Source organism: Abramis brama, assembly GCF_963993115.1.
Source record: "Abramis brama genome assembly, chromosome: 11".
Lineage (NCBI taxonomy): Eukaryota > Metazoa > Chordata > Actinopteri > Cypriniformes > Leuciscidae > Abramis > Abramis brama.
The window spans coordinates 32,675,083-32,697,057 of NC_139973.1; the positions used below are offsets into that span (position 1 = coordinate 32,675,083).

Genomic DNA, 21,975 nt, shown 5'->3' on the forward strand with positions numbered 1-21,975 from the left:
TGGATGTAGACGGCATATAGTTTAGCATATATATTCTTATCTTTAAACATTAATAATAAAGTCTTTTTTAGATGCTCTTATTTAAATGGTTTGTAGAGCCACAAACTCTGCCTTCGGGGCTGAATTAGAGGCAATAGCAAAGTTTTTTTACTGACAAACACTTTGATTTCACACAGTGAATTTTGTTATCTCATTGTTCACCTCCAGGTGGGATTCAAATGTCCCATGAGATTGAATACACTGGATCGTAGTCCTAGGTGAACTGATGAGTGAAAGCACAAAACACCAGGATGTCCCTTGTGAAAAAGAGTGCTTAATTGTATTGAATGTCCACTTGTACTTCATCTTAAAATGATTTGTTTTTAAATGTTATACTGCAGATAATATAATAGGCCTATTAAGGAAATAAAAGGCACTTAAAGTTGGCATGTGAAACGGATGTTGCAATGGTCTTTTCTTTCCCTATTATTGTGACGTATTTATGAGTGAAACAGCTTCTCGAACAAGAAAAAATTTAGTAGTTTACGTTATGTAGTAGTATATGACGGGTCACACAGGTACGCAGTGGTTCTCGTCCCACCCGGTCTAAAATAGTCTGAATATAAACACTTATTATAGGCGTACCTTTGTGATTGAGGATAAGACAAAAACTTGGGTTGGAAGATGGATTCATGATGTACTCGCTTATTATGTAAATTTTGAACAAAAAAAAGTTAGTGTATCTTTAAAGGTGCTCTAAGCGATGTCACGCATTTTTTAGGCCAAATTTTTTTTGTCACATCCAGCAAACATCTCCTCACTATCCGCTATCTGCCTGTCCCCTGAACACACTGTAAAAAAACGCGGTCTCTGTCGACAGCCCAGACTCCACAAACGGCAAGAAAAACAAACTGGCCCAGCCTTGGCCACGAAACATAACAAACAGTGCTCCAGCCAATAACCGACAAGAATGATTTGGGGGTGGGGGTTGGGAGGTTAGTGTGCGTGCACATGAAGGGGGGTGTGTGGGGAGTGGAGGAGAGAGAAGCATGAAGAGGGAAGTTAGCTAGAGGAGAGATGACCCAATGACTAACATTAAAATTGTATATTCTTGAGAATTTTTATGGCCGACACACGACCAAAGAGACGACGTTCCGATGAACAAATAATAGAAGAGGGAAAAGGAGAAGGAACGCGAAGTCCCGAATTTACATCGGAAAAGCATTCAAAAGGTGGCGAGAACTCCGCCGGCAGAAGGGCTTCCAATCCGACATTCAGGTGGCTCGTGGGTAAATCCAGTTTGTTTTTTCTAAATGGTTCATGACTGTTTCAGGAAGCACAGAAGGGAGGGGGAGGGGACGGGATGAGGAGAAGGGAGGGTCGAGCTAGCCTCCGTTTTGTTTGACAATACTTTGAATGTCAACAAGAAGTGACGTCACCCAACATCGCTTACATAACATAGCTTTCTGACCCCCTTTTCTGGCCCAGAAAGGTATAGACTTTGTTAAAATAGTTGTCACTACAGTGGTTCAACCTCAATGTTATGAAGCAACGAGAATATATTTTTGTGGGCAAAAAAACTAAAATAATGACTTAATTCAACAATTTCTTCTCTTCCGTGTCGGTCTCTGACACTGTTCATGTGAGCACCACAACTCATGCGTGTGATGCTGACGCAGGAGCCGGCCAATACTGCGCCGCCGTTCTGACCCCGGAAGCGCTGCGTTTACAACGTGAACGTCATCAGAGACTGACACGCAAGATAAGAAGTTTTTGATTAAAGCACAAAAAAGTATTCTCGCTCCCTCATAACATTAAGGTTGAACCACTGTAGTTACATGTACTATCTTGATGTCTTTACTACCTTTCTGGGCCTTGAAAGTGGTAATAACATTGTAGTCAGAAGGTTCTCAGATTAAATATCTTCATTTGTGTTCTTCATTGTGTTGTCTTTCGGGTTTGGAACGACATGAGATAATGAGCAATTAATGACAGAATTTTCATTTTTGAGCGAACTAACCCTTACACTTTAATGTCACATTTAAAGTTTTACTTTAAAGTATATTTTAAATTACGCTTTAATTATCATTCATCATGTACACTTATTTTGATGTGTTGACTAATTTACTAAAGCACATGTAAATCACTTGATTATAATTTTAAGTGTAGTGTGTTATTTGATATTATTTTAAATGATCTAAATTGCCACCTATCATTACAATTGTGTAATTACAAATATATATAAATACATGACATACCAGTTCAAAAGAAATGACATTAAAGTACATTTTAGTTTACCATAAATGCTTGTCAGTATATTTAACCCTATTTCAAAGACAATAGAAGTAATTATGAAATATAAAGATTTACTTTTTAAGTCCTATTTAAGTGGGACTCTTAAGTTGTAATACATAGTAATAATAAACTATAATATATTTTATAGTGCAATTAAGTGTCTGAAAAGATTTCCTTAAGTCCTCTTTTTAAAATGCTAAAGTGTACTTTCTCACAAGTGCCCTCATTTTCTGCACTGATCATTTCATCTTTAATCAAAAACTCATTTTGTAAGTTTTTTAGTTGTGCCACTGGTTTAGATTGTGTTTATTTCTTATTTTGATGTCCACTTCATATTTCATGTGCTCAGCTGTCAATATAAGCCCTGCAAGGATGTGCACAAACCCCACCCCCGTCCCGCTCCTATCAGTCACAGATAGACTCTTAGTATGTGCTCTTCTAGCAATCCTCTGCGTGAGTTCTGATAAGGGTCTTACTGCTTTGTAGCTGAATCAATACTGACATCAAAAGCCCCAAAGTTCACAGAATTAATTCCTGTGGTTAAGTGCCTTCAGACTCCTCAGAACTGGCTGTACAAAATTAGTATGTCTCATGTTAGACAACATGTGATGTTAAGTAATTGAAAAACTATATTTAAATGCCGTAAAACCCTCTGCTGTGTTTAGGACAAGTGTCCTATTCATGTGGCAGCATCTATTAAAAGGTTGTCAGTGGCATCATGGGAATGTAGTCTAATCAACTTTGTTTAGATGACTGTGTTCATGTTAGTGTCTCTCTTTCTGTCTCTCCCTCTCAAGGGTCAACCGTTTATATGATGCAGTGAGACTGATCTATTACGGAAGATGACCTTATTACAGAACGTGACTACTTAAATTCCACTCACATTTCAAAGCTTGATTCCCCTCCATTTAATTTCTTTTAGAGTAATTAACAGCATCCACTCTGTCATATTTCATTTGAATGTATCCATGGTGATCGCACACTCACCAACCCCCATGACAAACCAGATGATGGATATCTGTATATGATGGAGGAGGTGGAGTTTAGGTGGAGGGAAGATCCTTCAGTCATGATGATGGGGATGGTGGGGTAAAGTGTTGATGTACAATGCCATTCAAACGGCAGATTAATGGGTGAAGAAGGGGGTGTGGTCATCCCACCAAGAAGAGGAGAGAAATTTGCCGGGAGACAATACATGCAAGCTCGCTTATTTTAAATGGATAGTTTCACCAAAAATGAAAATTCTGTCATCATTGACATTCTAAACCTCACTCTTAAGAAAAGGTTCTATATAGAACCTTAAAGGGTTCTTTCAGGCGCGTCATAGAACCTTATAGGGGTTCCCATCATGGGATCATTTTATGAATTTCATTTGAATTTATTTTAAATTTCAATTAAATGTTTTAATTAAACAGTTCTCATTGTTAGTTTATGTTAGCTCTGGTCCATTAAATAATGTTAACAGACTTTTGATTTTTAATAATGTATTAGTAAATTAACATTAACTAAAATGAATAAATGCTTTGTTTGTCATTGTTAGTTCATGTCAACTAATGAGGTTAACAAATTGAACTTTATTGCGAAGTGTTACCCGAAAAAAAAAAAAAACTATTTCGAAAGTTTTAAAACCATCAGACCATAAATCACTGAAAACTCAAAAAATAGGATAAGACAAAAAAAAAAAAAAAAAAAAATAGTTATGGACCCTTGAGTGTTTTAAGCCTCTTCTTCTCAGTAAGTTGCTTTCAGCATTAGATTCATCTTTTATTATAGATCATTCATACAGGGGTTAGTTCAACCTCTTGCTCATAGAAAATTATTGAAAAACAAAATGTTGTTAAAAATTGATTTTTTTTAAATTAATAATATGCTCTACTTATTAAGTAAAAATATGATTTGTGGGTAAATGAATTCCAAACTGCATAAAATGCCTCTAATTGTGAATGATTAATTTGCTTTAATCAATGAAATGGTCAATTTTTCTATCAGAATTCTGAAAGGGAGGAGGGAACGAGGATGTTGGCCTGGAGTCCCTTTCCTCAAATAATAGCAGCCCTCTGCCGTTCAATCTTTCCAGACATTTAAATTAAAGGTCACATGCAAATGACTATCTGTAAAGGCATGGCACTCACAGTATTGTGGAAAACACGAAAATTCAGCTGAGAATGAAACAATGTTAAGGTGTTTGCAAATATGCCGTTTCCTCTTTTAATGCTCCGGACATTTAATATAGCTGATTTCATTTACAATTCTGTGATCAAGAGTTTTCCAGCATTTTTTATGGGCGGGTTAATGAAACTTATTCCATTACAATTCACTTTTTCAGGTTTCTCTCTGATTTAGACTAATGCAGTATGTGTGTTTTAGGATTTGTTAGTGTAATTCACAGCTTTGATAGAGATTTGACCCACTTTAACTTACTAACATTTAAATGAATCATTTGATACAATGCACTTACTGTGTACGTGCATGTTTTTACATTGTACTTATATTTTTTTTAAATGCCTGCATGTAATTACAGTATTACATGTATAATTACACTCTTGACCCGTCCCTTACACCTTAACCCACCCTTAAACCTAACCACCACCAAACCTGTCCATAACATTACCCGTATCCCACCGCAATAGCAGCAAAAGGTTTTGGGTTGCACTTTATTTTACAGTACGTGTCTTATAGTGTACTTAACTAAGAAAGTGCTGGCTAATATTAGGTAACTACATGGGTTAAGGTTAGGTTTAGGGGCAGGTTCAGGGTTATTACCTAGTTATTACATAGTTAAAGAAACCATAATATAAACTGTACCTGGCGTATAGAAAGCCTGTTCACATCTTTGATTATGAATCAATTTCTACATGTCCATTTTTTTCTGTTCTAAATATTTTTACTAGTAGTTTTATTTACACATTTCAGTTTTCAACACAGAGAGGTGTCAATCAAATTTTAGTGGTCTGCTGTAGCTTTTAATCAGAAAAAAATATGTTAACGCTATTAATTATAGATGAATTATTAATAAAGGCTGCATGAAACACATAACTGAACATAGTATCAGTGTGCTGGTCTGGGCTCAGAGCAAATGGCATGTCCCTTGGTCCTGCTTTGATTCCAGACTGGCCATCTGCATGTTTAGACCACAGAGGATCCTCTGAGAGATCTACTGTGGTCTTGCATTAGATTGTAACAGTGTTTTGGACATTGTGTCCTTAAAGTCACCATGAAATCAAAATGGACAAATCCCATTTTGGTTACATTTTATTTTAAGGTTTTGTTGTTACAGTGTAGTTATACATTTAAGTGCTGAGTAATATCAATTAACTACTTATATAAGGTTTGGATTAGGATTAGAGTTTGGTTTAGGTTAGTTGCATCGTGTAATAATGCATAAATTGCTGTTATTACTATAGTAAGTACATGTCAAGTCACCTTCATTTATAGCACTTTTAACAATATAGATTGTTTCAAAGCAGCTTTACAGTGATAATAAGAAATTAAAGTAAAAGAGATTGTTTTGGCTTTACAGCAGAATAAAGTTATGAAGAATAAAGTTATTGTCCAGCTAAACTTAGTTTTAATTGATTCACCGCTCATTCGCACAACAACAGTGCCTGGTGGCTCGAGAACGCAAACCTTGAGATAGTTTCCAAGGTGCAAGCGTTGATGTAATGTGTAACACTGTAAGATAAAGCGTAACCCCTATTTTTTATGTAATATTGCAGTGTTTATTATAAATGATTTATCCTGTTTTTCATAAATTCATGTGCCCTCATTATCTTTAATCAAAACAACTCCCCCCCTCTCTTGCAGTGACATCTCTTCTCTGATGATGCGTTTACTGGCATGAGGGCGGGACAACCTGTCACTCACATGACATCACAAGCAATATCAAACCACAACCATCCAATCAAGTTTGAAAAAATCAAGTCCCGCCCTATATTTTTGGGAATTAAAGACCATCACAACTTCCTTTTCATGCCGACTTTAGAGCTACGTATGTTCTTCTGGAAAATATCAAGGTGATGAGAACAAATCTCAGTATTTTCAGCACAAACTTACACAGTAGTTTGGCTTAACAAGGACATAAGTGAAGAAACTGGAAGTGTGGTGTGTTTTGTGGTTTATATTGCTTTCTTAAATTTTTCAGAAAGATTGCTGCAAGTTTTATGGCAAATTGAGAAAGATTGTGCGGTTCTCTTTTAATCATACATCCACACACATGTAAAGTATCAACATGACAAAGCTATTGGTGCATGGTTTCACTCAAGTCTTCTTACACTACACACACACACACACACAGGCTGGATTCAGAGGAGGGACTGTAAACCCCTCCTTTCAGACCAGCTCCCATAGGAACATTTTTGCCAGTCCTTCACCCTCATAATTATAATAAATTTGACATTTCTCAGATAATATTGATTTCTTTATTTTAACATTTCACAGTCAGTGATGGTCCAAAGCATTGAGAAACAGGATGTCTATTGATCTGGGGCTCATGAATCCCTTTCGTGTATGTGATCATTTTTATAAGGCCTTTCTACCAAACATAAATCAATATTTTATATTCCCATCCTCAAAGAGGTGGGGGTACGGGGGGCGATATCACCGGACAGAGACCTGACACCTGGAGAGAAACACCTAAGCTGCAGGAATGTTTAATGATTGAGACTTGGAAAAAATGTTAATGTGTTCATTATCAAGCATTTGAACTGTTATTGCATTTGAACTAACATGGGATTATTCTGTAACACTTCATTTTACAGTGTCCTTGTTACAAATGTTACATGTTACTGTAGTAATAACTAGATTATGCATAATTACATGCAACTAACCCTAAACCAAACCCTAATCCTATAGTAAGTACATATAGTTAATTATTATTACACAGTCCTTAAATGCATAATTACACTGTAACACGGACACCTTACAATAAAGTGGGTAACACTTTATTTTACAGTGTCATTGTTACATATGTTACGTGACCAAACCCTAATCCTACCCTAACCCTATAGTAAGTACATGTAGTTACTTAATATTACTCAGTACTTAAATATCTAATTACACTGTAACAACGACACCTTAAAATTAAGTGAAACCATAAAGTGTAACCGGTTATTCTTAAGATCTTTTTTTGGAGCTATTACATCTCAGAATTACATTTAGTAATGAAGAAAATTCCATCTAAAATGTTGATTGCATTCTAGCATCAAAACATTTGATGCTAGAGATACATTTTCACTAGAAAATCCGATTAAACTGTTTTTCAGCTATCTTCAAGTGCATCTATAAATTAAACAGTAGACAAAACAATTGATTTGTATCCATCCCATAATTAAATAATACTTTGTTCGGAGGGAAGAAATCTAATCTTGAAACAAATACTGTTAAAGGAATGGCCATCATTCATTTAACAAACTGAAATCTGGCCTGGGACATTTGCACCGGTTCACAATTAAATGAAAAATTTCTTAAAGACACATTTAATGGTTAAACTGAATGCCAAGACCAAACAGAACTAGCAAACATCTGTAATTAATTGCGTGATGTCATCTGTATCTTTATCGCCCACATAATGAGAGAGAGGAGAGATAGAAAAGAGGAGAGAAAAGAGACTCCAATTCACTTTATGGTCTTTATACCAAAAGAGAGTCTGACAGAGTTGGTCCACTTCATATCTCTTTATCTCTGCTTTACTTCAGCTTAAAATCCATTTGCACATCTTTGTGTAAAAGTATTGATTCTTCAAATCTGGATTTTTGTATATCCTTATCATTTTTGCGCATTAAACTGTCTTATTCTGGTGTTGTACAACAAATCGTAACGATGTCAACGCACTGCCTACCTGTTTCCACTCTCATTTGAAATGATTCACAGGCTGCTGCATCCTGATTGTGTTTTGTTCTTTCCTCTGTTCAATATAGATATGACCTTTTAAAAAGTTCAGGCTACACTGAGAGACGGACCTGCCGTTATCCGCGTAATTTCATATAGCCTACAGCACTGAAGGGTTGCTTGCTCTACAAAATCTTCGTGATAATTTGGGGTATATCAGTTGGCTATTAGTGAAACTTGCAAATGAGTATTAATTAAGAAAATAATTCCCAGCAGATTTGGCAGACTTCGAAATAATTCAAAAATGATCAGTCGTAAATGTAATTCTACAGCCTAACATTTTAAATGCGTTGTCCTTCTTAAATTATTAAGGTCATGAACGTTATGTTATTTGATGCTTTTTTCCCCTTTGTCTTTGAAACATTAGGAGGCAATTTCATTCTAAAATTATTCGAAGCTGCCAATACAAATATCGCCTCCGAAAATATGTGTGTGTTTTTCGTTTTAGGAATTAATGAAATGGTGTAAGGCTGAAATACTTCTCTAGAATAAAAAATCTTTCAAAAACTTGAATAAGCAAATTCGAATTTTTTAATAGAACATATAGCCTACATCGAAAGTAATCTTATTGACAAAACGAGAGAAAATATATAATAGTTAGGTTTATTCAGCAATACACTAGATGAGAGAAGCTTAACATAGAATGCAGTGCAAAATCCATAACATCATAGAAAACAATGATCTGAAATATATAAGCATAGTGTTAAGAATTTGAAACCAGTTGCACGTAAACCTCATGGACATTATTTCAATATGAAATTAATACAAAGTGCTGGAGAAATTTAATAGCTCAACGAATTCCATGCATACTTTCCGAACTGTAAAAAAGCGATTCATGTCTTAATAACAGTATAATTCACTACTCAAAATCATAAACACAAAAACGTGCTATATATGTCTGTATCCACTCTGAAGTCTGAAATGTTGCAGATAGAGTTTTAAAAATCCTCTTGTGCACTCAGTACAATCTCTATACTATAATGCAGAATGACTTAGCTAGTGGTTATAAAGTACCTTGTCGAAATGATTTGATCTCTTAAATCATTAGGCTACATTTTGCATGACAGGTGTTGAAGTTATAAATGCTTTGCAGGTAACATAAACAATATGACGGGTAACAATACAAATACATTTCCACCACGCCGCATTTTTTTCAGTATATAACTGAACACATTTTAAACAAGCATAAGAATAGTCCTTTCCTCGCAACAATATTTTATCCTCAATGTTTTGAATATCTGAATAATTTATTTCCTCCGCAGTTATCTTGAACGGGACTGTCCCTGGCAGCCGTGATCCGAACATTAAAAATAGGCTACCATCCGCCAGTTTTATTTCTTCAAGTCCGACACATCGAGGAATCATCAAAGTTTTATGAGCATGTCGCTGTTCAGTCGAATGTTCAGAACGGCAGAGTATCGTGAAAAAGTTTGTCAATGATCGCAGGCGTGGGAACCAAATCCTCCAGTTTCAAGTAAAAGATGCGCTGCAGTCCCTGCGTGCACAGCGCGCGCACCTCCGGCAGCTTCTCCAACAGTTTCGACAATTCACCACTGCAGGACACCTGATCCTTCAGACAGTTTATTAGCTTGTTTTGAAGGTCTTCTGTTTTCTTGGGCTCTTTTAGTCCATGTCTCTCTACGAGGATAAAAAAAGCAACCCGTCAGAGGTCTGAAGCATGCTGTATATTCTGTGGATCACTTGGAAAAGGTCAGACATGTCTTACCTGTTACTATGGCGAGAGCGGCTATGCAGGAGAAGGCAGAGACATCTATGCTCATGCTCTGAAGGTTAGAAGAAAACTCAACAATAGAGTCGATCCACTCCCCAAAGCCTCGCACACACTGCAGCTTGTGTAAAACCACTCCATTGCAAAAAACAAGTTTGTCCTCTGCCAGGTTAGATCTAAAAAAAAAATATATAAAAAAAATTGTCTTTCGAAAAGTATTCATAAACAAACAGCGAGTTATGTTAAAAATCATGTATATGCTTACCTGTAAGCCAGCCGCAGCACAAAAAGTTCAAGGAAGGCTGACTCGAAAAGCAGTTCCTGGTCGCATTTGGGGAGGTCAGTAAACCCGGGGATTTTTTCGGCCCATCCGCGAATGATGCTCATTGAAGCAGTGAGGAGATCGTAGAACTGCTGGATGTGCAGAGATTCATCTCCTCCTCCGCTGTGATACTCTGGACTCGTCTGAAACTAGGATTTAATACAATAAATGTAAACATTTAAAAACAGTTTATTAGCAAAGGCAGCTCTTATAATTTTGACTATCTCACATTTTACCATTGCATTATCATCACTTCTGAAATTGTTAATTGAATTTTAAATAATTGCATGCATTAAAGCTTAACATTGTGCTCACTTTGGAGTAGTCCAGCCGGGCCATAGAGGGGTTGGAGTCTATATGCGCTCTCACTAGGGCGTTCAGGAGATTGACGGGTGTCATAGAGACAGGGATGTCCTGCGGACTTTTAGGTTTGGAGGGGAGGCGACCTCTTCGACCTTTTAAACTGGCTGTTCTCACAACTGAAAAACAAATATTGGTTATAAACACTGCACCACGATATGAAACATCTCTGTGATAATAACAGGCTCAACTTGAATGAAATCATGCGTTGCACTTACAAATTGAGATGTAAGACAGAAAAAGTGCTTGACATTACCTTCCTTTACCATCCCTACGACCAGGCACTTTTGAAAACGGCAATACTGGCATCGATTTCGCCGCCTTTTATCCACAGGACAGTTTTTGTTTGCCAGACAAACGTATTTGGCGTTTTTCTGCACCGTGCGCTAGAAACAAAACAGCACATGTATTCGGCGTATTAATTGCATGTAAATCTACTCAATTCGCATGGCAACAACTTGAACTGCAATCACAGTGTGAAGTTACAATAGAATAGGACACTCAAACCCTGCACTCCAACCCAAAGCTGCGTAATACATTCAAGGGCCGGACAAAGCAGACATTCGGTAAATACAGATCCGTGGGCAGCCATAATTTGGGGTCCCCCGACGCTCTCTCCGCGACCCCTCTTGTCGGATTAGCGAGATTATTCTATCACGGTGGTGACATAAAGTGCTGTCTTAATGTCACCGCTGGGAGTTCCGTTACGCTCGGTTAGGCGCGATTCGACTCTCAGCGCAAACCAATTTAATTCTAGACGAAAGTAATGGTGGCGGAGATGAACGGAGGTGTCCCTAGGTGCATATTGGGTCAAATCAATACAACTGAGACAAATACTGTAGACCCAGTTCTAAAACGTGCTTCTCCTCGTTCAAATCTCTAGTTGGGCTGGCAACCTATATAGGTTCAGACCCTGCAAATGTATCCATGAACTATACAATCATTTACCCTTGCCCAAAATAAACCCATTATGTCTCTAATTGGTTAAAAGACTTGTAGTAATTAGTGATAAACTTGTACCTTGAAGAATCCTTTGCACCCCTCGCATGTGCGCACCCCGTAGTGCTGACAGGCGGCGTTGTCCCCGCACACAGCGCACAAACCCTCGCTGGACGGAGATCCTCTTGCATGGGGTGAGGCAACCGGGCTTTCCAGTAAGGGATGTCCGACGTTAAGCGAATGGGGTAAACCCACAGCGTGCTGTTTCCTCGGAGGTCCCGCTAAAGCAAAACTGTCCAGCGCGCGATGCGCACCCTGGGTGTCCGGGCCCATGGACACGTGCAGAGACCCATCGAAGCGCATCTGGCAGCTTGACATCGGCGTGTCAGCAGGAGACTGCTTGAACGAGAACAACCGAGACATCGCGTTTTTCCTCTGCTGGTCTATCATGTGTGAAGTCGCAAGGTAGTTTTGATGAAAGCTGTGAAGGGACCCACTGTCTTCCCACGTGTGGTGTGGAGGCGCGGGGAAACTGGGCGATTGGGAGATGTTTGGGGAGGATGGTTTATAGTACATAGGTCCGGTATGGGGTATGCTCTCCTCAGCCTGGTGCGGCTGATGATGATGATGATGATGGTGGTGATGCTGCTGCTGCTGCTGATGGTAGCTGTGTGCGGGTATCTCCTCCACCTTGATGGACAGCTGATCCCCTGAGTGGGACATTTGGTAGAGGCAGGGAGGCTTCACGTCGTAGCTGGAACTGTAGGTGTCCACAAAGGTGCTGAAACTGGGGAGCGAGGAAGTGACAGCTATCTCTGCGTTAGTCAGGTCCATGCTAAACTTGACAAACTCCGGTGTTAGGAAGTCGCAGTTGTACTCTCCCGTGGCGTTGTAGCTGTAACTCTGAGATGCAGGGCTGGCTCCTGGAGGTGATGTCCCATACTGAGCCTGGACGCAGGGCATGGCTGCAGTGTTAGAGAACTCAATTGTAATGGCTTTCTCTGACAGGGTGCATGATATTTGTTCACATGTTTTATAGTTTAATACTTTTGGAAATAATATTCAACATTTTATTTATTTAAAAAAAAAATTCCCACTGTTAACCTTATGCGTAAGATGTAGACTTTCCAACGGAAAGTATGTATGCAAACTTTCTGACATGCATTTTCCCTGGCCTGCTTCAGTTTACCTCCGCACACCTGCAACTTATATCTCTCGTGGAACAATCTCTGAAGTCAGGGCTCGTGCACAGGTTGATGTCAGAGCGTGTCTTTCCGTTCTTTTGCTTTTCTGTGAAAGAAATATTTTATCATCATTTTTTCTTCTCCCAAGTATAAAGATCTACATATATCTATAACGCTTTAAGCACGACAGTGCGAGTAACTTGATATTTTTGTGAAATCAAGGCACTCAGATGACATCAACTAGATACAACTAGATGAAAATCTACCTTAACTGTGCTGGCAAGATTAAAAATGATAAAAAATAATGGCTAAAGTTAAGAAACGAACATTTATTTATAGTAGATGTATTTCTTTACAATCTTGCCAAAAAAGCATTTTAAACAGTTTTATTGGTGGATCAATTCTCTGTTACATACCTCAAGTCACTATTAGAAGAGTTGCAAATGATGTATCCATGTAGCTGTTCCTGTTGATAGAAGTTCCGTTTGCATGTAGAGCCGATGCCTTTGCGCACCTTACTCCTTCGACTGCTCGTGAAGACTGGAGCCCGAGCGCAATGTGCCTTTGTTTATGAGAACTCTGAATGCCACAGCCCACGTGCTAAGAGGGAGTGACGTCAGGCGCGTCAACCCTTGACGCGCGCTGATCACTGGACAGAGGGACCGTTCTTCAGCTCGCTCATTGCGCACTGTGCGCAATTCAATCCTCTGCGCCTTTGCATATGCGGGACTGTCCACTGGGTCAAATGAGATGAATTTCCTACACATTATTTCTTGCGCAAAATCATTTCCAAATATAGAAACCACCTACAAGAGATCATATCTCACTGATTAGAAAGTAGGATACTAATAGTAGCTTACTATTTTGTGGAAGCGCCAGTTAGCATAAACATAAATCAAAGACTCTATCTTCCGTTTTATCAAATTCATAAAGGCATGCAGCGATGATTGCTGGCAAATTAAATGTTCTTCTTTCAGCACACCTTAAAACAAACAAACAAAAACACTAATTAAAAATTCAATTTAAATATTAAAATTACTGTTTTAATGCAAAATTTAATGCAAGTTGTATAACTGATGCGAGGAAAATCTATAAATGAGTCTTATTTGCTCATAAACAAAACGATAAAAAATATATAACATAAATAAAAGATTTCGCATTATAACGGATTAAATCGGATTATCTCTTTGAATCTACGGATGCAGGACAGAACAGTTCAAAATAGTGACGCCATATCTGTTTCTACCTGTATCATGCTTAGGGAAAGTTTCAATAGCTTAGGATGTGTTTCATCTGATTCCACTGCTCTCTCTGAGCGGTGAAGGGTTTCCATTGTGAGAAGGGAATCCCGCTGTAACAGAGGCAACTTTGTTTGGACTGAAGCGAGCTGCGTCATCGCTACGTCAGCAGCTCCAACTCCGTGACGCCTGATGCGGTCGCGCGGAACTTTTTTAGGCTGAAAGTCTCACCTGTGCAACTGACACGATTTTTTTTAATTTTTTTTAAAAAAAGCCTTGTGAAGATCCCTCTGAAAAAATAATAATAATTTGAAAACATTCCAAAATGCACTCAGTGAGTCCTACTGCAGTCCTAGTGCCTCAGTTTAGCTATTGTTTAACATTACATAATAGAGAAAGTAAATTAGCTGCAGGCTACACATTTGTCATAACAATACATGTGGCAAAACAATCTAAATTAATGTGTTGCTAAATTCTACTGATTAACTTGGAGATAAACTGGGTGTGTTTGTGCACCGTCCCTCTTTCATAAAAGATGGTCTTACTCTTACAAAACGCCTTTCTATTCCAAGTGCGTCTACAATTAGATGTCTGTAAACGCCTTCCTAAATTTGATTGGACGAGAGCTTCGAATCCTCTAAACTGATTTGTCCATCCACCTGTCTGTCAAATACTTCCTGTCATTGTACTTCCTGGATTCCTGAATCAGAAACATTGTAACATCACAGTTGATACCTTCACTGTCCATGATTTTCCTTTTTAGAAATCATCATCATCACCGTCGCCAAAATCAGTAAGTAAAAACCAGGGGTCTCGCCATACTTTTTGCTGTATTATTTGACGTCGATCGTTGGTCTATTCTTGGATGCGAGCCACCCACTGTTGCTCCAGCCCATAGTGTGTGTAGGCTATTCTTAAAATATTTGCATTACACAATGCTTTACCATAAGTAAAATTCATAGCTGTAGGCTTTGCTTTATGTTATCGATTATCGTACTATGTATTTGCAATGAATTCGATCGGTGATGATTTGACTCGATGTCAGTATAGGTTCATGTGATGGACTGCATAGATCACATGAGTCTGTATTCATCACTGCTGACTTTAAGATATGTGTTCTGTTGTTCTGTTCTTTTCTTTCTAATAAAATGAAAATGCTTTGATGAAGGGTTTTAAACATTGAACATATTATTGAATTTGGCCAGAATCAGTCTAAATGTTCACACTCAAGCCTACTTTCATATTCATTTGATTCTCGTATACAAACTGGTGAAATAATAACTTGTAAGATCCCTCTCAGACATTGTGGCTCCTCTCTCTCCCTTGCTCGTGGTTGGCCATAAACAGGCCATGCGGGACAGGCGTGAATTCAAACAGTGTAGTAAAAAATGACTCATTCACTTCCTCTAGTATCATGTAGTGATATGACTTGCATCCCTACCCGGAGCATCAGGTCGAGATATTATAGGTTTACCTTGACCTTCACCAGAACCTGTCAGTTCTAGGATTCATACAGTAGTCATTTACACAAACAACTTGGACAGTTGACAGTTGAGAGTTTGACACAAACACCGGGGAGATTCTGAGCAACTGTTACGGGTTTTGTTTTATCATACCAAGGTCAGTGAATGTGACCGGGAAGTCAGTGCTTTGTTTTTCTTGTCTTTTTAGTTTCTCAATATGACTGACTTATATAATGTATATGCCCCCTCATTACCAGAATTGCAGGTTTATGTTTATTTGCGCTCTCTCTTATATTTTCTATTATATTTAAAATGAACTTTTTAGTTAATTAAGTTTAATTTCAAGAAACCAGAAAGGAGGCAGATAAATACTGTAGACCCAACATTGGACAAATATTATGTTTTCTGGATGTTTCAAAAAGCATTTATTCATCAATCTTCTAAATCTGTTTCAGGGATCAATGGCTTTCAGGAAGGTAGTGAAAGGAACCCTTATTGGGGGCGGAGCCTTAGCAACAGCCTTCAGCCTATCACAGTTCTTTGAATACAGGAAGAATCAGGTATGTATTTACAGTAAATGGCACCGATGTTGTTGCCCTGAGTCTGTCTTATTCTGTCTGAATGTAAAGTTAAATTGGCCAATTCTTTTGACAAATACCAAGAATTTTGTTTTCACATTTCACATCCATACAGTGACTCCTACAGGTTATAGTGCAGAATACACAGAGCACAGCTGTTCACACCCATCTGTACCACAGCATGTCTTGTCCTGACACAGGAATGCTCTCTCTGTGTGTTCACACGACCTTAAAGATACAGCTTAATCGGCTCACATAGGACAGTACAGCTCAGGCCTTGTATTTTGTATCAATTTATATCTATTTGTAACTATTCCCTAATTATAATTCATGAAGGCTTATTTATGTTTTCATGTGGTCAGCAACCTCATGGAACAGATTTCATGAACGTGTGTGACAAATCTTATTAAGAGTAATCCAGATACATTTACAAATCTCATTTGTACCTTTAGGTATTGCCTTGGCCCTTAGGTCTCCAAACTCCAAACCCTACCGTATTAAAATCAGGTTTTGTTTGCTAAAGGGAGATTACACTTGAACAGTGATACACACATTGTTTAAAGGATCTCTCTTGAATATGTAATCATGAACAATCTGATCCCCATTCACGCCATCAGGGAGTGTGTCACACACCATGTTCTGTCTGTATTTAAACTAGTAAGAACCCCAGGGGTCTCGTCTGTTTAGACGCTATACCAAATAACGGAAGGTCAAGTAGATTAAGATAATCAACAAGGCTTTCTGAAACAAATGAAGAAAAAAAAGACAGACTCTTGAAGAGCAATGGGAGTCCTGATTTTCTCTCTCATCATTTATTTAAATCTTCCCAAACCCATTTTGTCCATTATCTTGCATCTCAACTGTTCCAATCCCAATGAAACTCCAGGGAGCGAGAGAATTATGCACTTTCAAGGACGTGGTTGCCATGGAGATTGCAACTGCACGATTAATTTGGTTAAAAAAAAACAGTTATTGAAGATCTTGAGGTTAGATATTTTTCTTAACTGTCAATTTTCAATTCACTGATATGATTTGCAGAGATTTTTTCTCAGTTGTCACCAACATGAACGACTTTATTAGCAGTCAATCAGATCACCTTCACGTCTCATCTGCATCCCATGTTAAGCGTTTCACTGACACAAACTTTTGTTCTGATGTCTCTCCATTTATTTATGTTTATTTGTCCCTCGTGTCATCTCAATGCAGCCTAAATGGGTAAGCAAAAGTCAAAAGAGAAAGAACGAATCTTCTTTCAAAAATTGCTTGCAATCATGCATGTGGCAGATGCTAATCTTTGGGATTGTGATGTTAATTTGTTGAGCGTGTGTGTGTGTGTGTGTGTTTGTCTGCTCTATGGCAAGGGCACTGTTACACTCTTGCTGAAGTATCACTCTGCGGTGGCCGATTGCGTATTTGCATGAAATTCTGTGTTTCCGTCATGCACTTGTCCTGATTGCAGGACAGCCTCTCTTAATAGTGTGCGGATGTATTAAATATGTCTGTCCTTGGAAATAGACACTAATTACTGAATCTTGTTTTTACGTGCTATTACTGTCTAAATTGCAAATGCCTGCGCTCATTTGGTCATTTGCAAGTCAAATGGACCCTACGGGCTTTTGGGGGCAGATTGATGTAATCATTTAGGCCAAATGCTAAAGAAAAAAATGAATAAAACGTTTCATCATGGCTCTCGACACCTTGTTTTACCTAGGCTTGTTTTTTCTGTATTTGAATTTTTGGCCTTCATGTGACTGAAAGATTGGCAGCTGTTCATTCACAATTTCATACTGTCAGTTTCTCTGTTTGACTTTACAAAAACACTTCCGATTTTCAGTTAAAACTTTAGTTTGGGGACCAATTCCCACTATTAACTAGTTGCTTATTATTAGCATGCATATTACTAGTGTATTGGCTGTTTATTAGTACTTAAAGCACACATTAATGCTTTATTCTGCATGATCATATTCTACATCCCCTAAAGGGATAGTTCACTAAAAAATGAAAATTATGTCATTATTTACTTACCCTCAAGTTATTCCAAACCTGTATTATTTTTTCTTCTTCTGCTGAACACAAAAAAACATAATGTGAAGAATATGGGTAACCAAACAGTTGATGTGACCCATTGAATTGCACAGTATGGGGGAAAAAATACCATGGTAGCCAATGGGTCACATCAACTGTTTGGTTACTGACATTATTCAAAATGAAAACTTTTGTGTTCAGCAGAAGAAAGAAATTCATACTGGTTTGGAACAACTTGAGGGTGAGTAAATGATGACAGAATTTAAATTTTTGGGTGAATTATCCCTTTAGGGGATGTAGAATATGATCATGCAGAATAAGGCATTAATGTGTGCTTTATAAGTGCTAATAAACAGTCTTTAATCCTACCCCATGCCTAAACTTAACTATTACAAGAGCTTCCTTAACTATTAATAAGCGGTAAATTGGGAGTTTATTGAGGCAAAGTTGTAGTGAATATGTGTTCCCCAAACTGAAGTGTGACCATTTTCTTTTATTGATAAGGAGATTTATAAAAAAAAAAAAAAAAAAAGCAATATTTTGGGATAAATACCTAAACTGATATCAAGCATAAAATATCAAATAATGTTGTCTGTTATGAAATGAAAGGTCACAGTGCAAATTGCCATAATGAGTGAACATGTCATGAATGTTTTTAACTCTCTTAAAAAGTAAAACTAGAACTGGAACCTAGATGTGAACTGAACTATCTGAACTAGATCTCAACACTAATTTGAGATTACCAATAATGCATCCCACTTAATTCCTTTGTCTTGGCATGGCGACTAACATAATGTTTCATCAAATATATATGTTGTCTCTATGTGATTATTATGAAAAGTGCATGTTCAGTGTTTCACTAGTACATTTATAGACATCTGTGTAATTGTCTTGTTTAATTAATCTAATTAAACTTGTTTAATTTACATCTATTTTAAAGATCAGTCTAGAAAAAAATGAATTATTGAAAGGTTTCAATCTACAATTGTGAAAGACTGCAATTTTACATGCAGTTGCACAGTAAAGCTTATAGAATATAAATTCTGGATTGTATGTTTAAAGAGCCTAAAGCCTATTGTAATGCATTTGAGCACATTATCACAATGTTCTTTTTTCGTTTTGTACCTGCTGGATGTGTTCAGGCCCGGCTAGCATATGTTGAGGCGCAGGGTGAGTTAAAGGTGCCGTTTAAAGATGCCCTCCCAACAAGAGAGGAACAGCTTTCATCACTACGAAACACAGAGGAGTTTGACATCTTGGTGGTGGGCGGCGGAGCCACGGGCTCAGGATGTGCCTTAGATGCTGTCACACGAAGTATGTGTTTTTTTTTTTTTGTTGCAATATTACTGTACTTATATTAACTGTGCATTAGTGTGCTTATTGTGCGGGTCAGTTTTAGTCCATTAAACCTTTTTTTTTTTTTTAAGGTGATGATTTATATTGGATTTTTCAAAGATTCTTTATTCTCATTAGATGTTGTACTTAGCTTTTGAGGCCAGACAGAATGTGCCTGTGTGCAATAAGCATGTTGTGATTTCACAGAGAGTGGAGAAAGCCAAATGTAAATGACAGCAGCTGCAGTCTAAATATTTGGCACCATAAGGTCTTAAAATGCCAGTGCATTGTCTAATCTGTTCCTTACCTGTCTTTGTGCCCCCTCGTCCAGATCTGAAGACCGCCATGGTAGAACGGAGCGATTTTTCATCGGGCACCAGCAGCAGAAGCACCAAGCTCATTCACGGAGGAGTCCGCTATCTGCAGAAAGCCATCATGAAACTAGATTATGAGCAGGTGAAGGCCCCATTTTTCCCTATTTGCCCCTAATATTTAGAAGAAGGATTGCAAGGCTTCTTACGCCACCACTGTGACATTTTGAGCAACTATCAGACAGACAGAGAGACAGAGCACAAACATTTAGTAGGAAGCTGCAGATCTGAGGCATCAGTCCGGAGGATGAATAACTAAAACTTGACCATCAGCTATTTCAATATGTGTGAATTATAATTGGAAATAACAGCACTCAGATTTTAAACTCAAAATGACTGCAGTCAAAACCGGTCGTTGGCCAAATTTAAAAACTGCACATTTAAAGCAGGGTTATTATAGTTAAGTAAAGCTAAAACCAAAAGCATAAAAAGTATAATATATAAAATGTAAATAAAATATACACAAATTTCAACTTATTTTATTTCAGCTAGTTGCCTAGGCAGGATTTCTTATTTTCATTTAGTTTAAGTTGATGTACTAAAATAACTAAAACTAAAACTGGAATAAAAATTAATAAAAACTTTGCAGGCATATTTAACTAATAAATGTAAAAAAAACAAAACAAAGTTACCTAAACTTCTAATTTAAAATGTTAATGAAAACTATAATAGTATCTCAATGATTCTAAAATAACATTGATTTAAGATATGATTAAGTAAGTAAAATGACAGCGAAATATAAGATCATATTTATATTAATTGCATATATCAACATTTGTTGTCAGAAGCCTCCAAATGAAGATAATTCAACGACTTGAAAATTTCCTGTTTTTTTTTTTAGAGTAGGGTTTCTTCAAATTATGACTAAATTAACATCAATAAGAATTGAAGAAATCTTGATGTTTTGTTCTACAACATAAATTACATACATTTACACCTCAAGTATACCCTGAAAATATGTGTACTGTACATGAATACTCTGGGCCCAGACATTTTGATTAACAGATTTATTTCTGCCATCTTAGTACATGATGGTAAAAGAGGCTCTTCATGAACGTGCCAATCTGCTGGACATCGCCCCTCACCTGTCTGCACCTTTACCCATAATGCTTCCTGTTTACAAGTAAGAAAACCAGTCAACCAGAAAAGTCAGACAATAAAAACACTCTTCACTGACAGAGAAAAAACGAAGGGACATACAGTATGGGGCTTAGATGGCAGAAAGTTAAAGAGAAAAACTGGAGACATCCTAGATGCACGAAATACAGTTTTTGTATTTAAATCCATTGATAAGTTCACAGAAATGTCATCGAACCTTTCATATGGTCACCCGTAGCAGTTGGTGTTCGGAAATTGTGTGGATCAATGCTGAACCTCTCGCCTCCTCAGTCTCTGCCCCTTGTCATTCTGGGTTTTTAAAGGATCTTCCTGTCCTTACCATCATCATTACTAATTACTCGTGGCATTTATGTCTTGCTCTGATATTTAAAGCAGCCAGAAAAGTGTGAAAGGGTCACAGAAATGAGAAACCTCAAGATTATATCATTTGCCTGTCAGATTTTTTTAAACATAAAACAAATGTCACAAGGTGCTATATATGACTTGGCGGTACTTGGACAAATCCAATTCTGCCCATGTTCAACCATATCTATTTTAATTAGTAATAAACCCAGCTTAAAAAAAAGCCTTAACTGGTCACCCCTGTAAGACCAGCAAACAGATCGCCTGGTGAACCATTTTGACTAGCAAAGTCAGCAAAGTACTCACACAATCCTTGTTTGTGTATTTAAATGCAGTGAGTGAATTTGCTGAATTCATTTTTCTCAGCCATGTTTGTCAACCGAAACAAACAGTAATAGTGTGTCATTGTTACTGGACATGTTCTAACCAGGTGGTGGCAGCTGCCGTATTACTGGGCCGGCATTAAAATGTACGACGTGGTTGCCGGATCACACTGTCTGAAGAGCAGCTATGTCCTGAGCAAGAGCAAAGCACTGGAGCTCTTCCCTATGCTGAAGAAAGACAAACTCGTGGGAGCCATTGTCTATTATGATGGTGAGCAGGAACGAATCTAAGATTTCAGTCTTGAGTGTGATCTAAAAATATGATATTCAGAGCTGAGGTGTAACAATGCACAGTTTCTTTTTCTTTCTAATCTCCGCTAGCCAAAAATCAATTTAAAATGCTAAAAATGAATTGATTTTTGGAATTATTATATATGTATTTTTAAATTGTAATTAATAAATTAATTTAATTTGTAATAATTCATTT

General features: G+C 37.6%; 2 protein-coding genes across 7 annotated transcripts in view; one reads left to right on the forward strand and one right to left on the reverse strand.

The window, feature by feature from the left end:
- Window positions 1-8,672: 8,672 nt before the first annotated feature.
- Window positions 8,673-13,245, reverse strand: nr4a2b (nuclear receptor subfamily 4, group A, member 2b). Of its 5 annotated transcripts, none has more exons than XM_084127794.1 (8): window positions 13,111-13,245; window positions 12,700-12,800; window positions 11,592-12,475; window positions 10,828-10,957; window positions 10,527-10,690; window positions 10,155-10,360; window positions 9,887-10,065; window positions 8,673-9,798 (listed from the first exon to the last, which is right to left on the reverse strand). In XM_084127794.1, exons 3-8 carry the CDS (start codon window positions 12,471-12,473, stop codon window positions 9,563-9,565), a joined length of 1,797 nt encoding a protein of 598 aa, XP_083983920.1. In that variant the 5' UTR covers window positions 12,474-12,475; window positions 12,700-12,800; window positions 13,111-13,245; the 3' UTR covers window positions 8,673-9,562. The 5 variants fall into 5 exon arrangements, with proteins under 5 accessions (XP_083983920.1, XP_083983922.1, XP_083983923.1 ...); XM_084127796.1 differs by having other exon boundaries at window positions 8,682-9,798; window positions 12,710-12,800; XM_084127797.1 differs by having other exon boundaries at window positions 8,682-9,798; window positions 11,592-12,458.
- A 1,357-nt stretch (window positions 13,246-14,602) lies between these two features.
- gpd2 (glycerol-3-phosphate dehydrogenase 2 (mitochondrial)) overlaps window positions 14,603-21,975 on the forward strand; it is a 31,698-nt gene continuing 24,325 nt past the window's right edge. Inside the window, exons 1-7 of one of the 2 annotated variants that reach the window (XM_084128768.1) lie at window positions 14,603-14,725; window positions 15,851-15,955; window positions 17,180-17,188; window positions 19,141-19,312; window positions 19,665-19,789; window positions 20,730-20,827; window positions 21,596-21,759. In XM_084128768.1, the coding sequence (XP_083984894.1) occupies window positions 15,857-15,955; window positions 17,180-17,188; window positions 19,141-19,312; window positions 19,665-19,789; window positions 20,730-20,827; window positions 21,596-21,759 (667 nt within the window). In that variant the 5' untranslated portion in view covers window positions 14,603-14,725; window positions 15,851-15,856. The remainder of the gene's footprint in view (window positions 14,726-15,850; window positions 15,956-17,179; window positions 17,189-19,140; window positions 19,313-19,664; window positions 19,790-20,729; window positions 20,828-21,595; window positions 21,760-21,975) is intronic. The other variant, XM_084128769.1, reaches the window with a different exon arrangement.

Bases quoted from the DNA above. Each gene is read 5' to 3' on its own strand.
- nr4a2b (XM_084127793.1), bottom strand. From the start codon at position 12,671: ATGTCAGAAAGTTTGCATACATACTTTCCGTTGGAAAGTCTACATCTT. The intron at 12,459-12,614 runs GTTAACAGTGGG...CCCTGCGTCCAG, and splicing joins GTCTACATCTTACGCATAAG to GCTCAGTATGGGACATCACC. The intron at 9,799-9,886 runs GTAAGACATGTC...TTATCCTCGTAG, and splicing joins CGCTCTCGCCATAGTAACAG to AGAGACATGGACTAAAAGAG.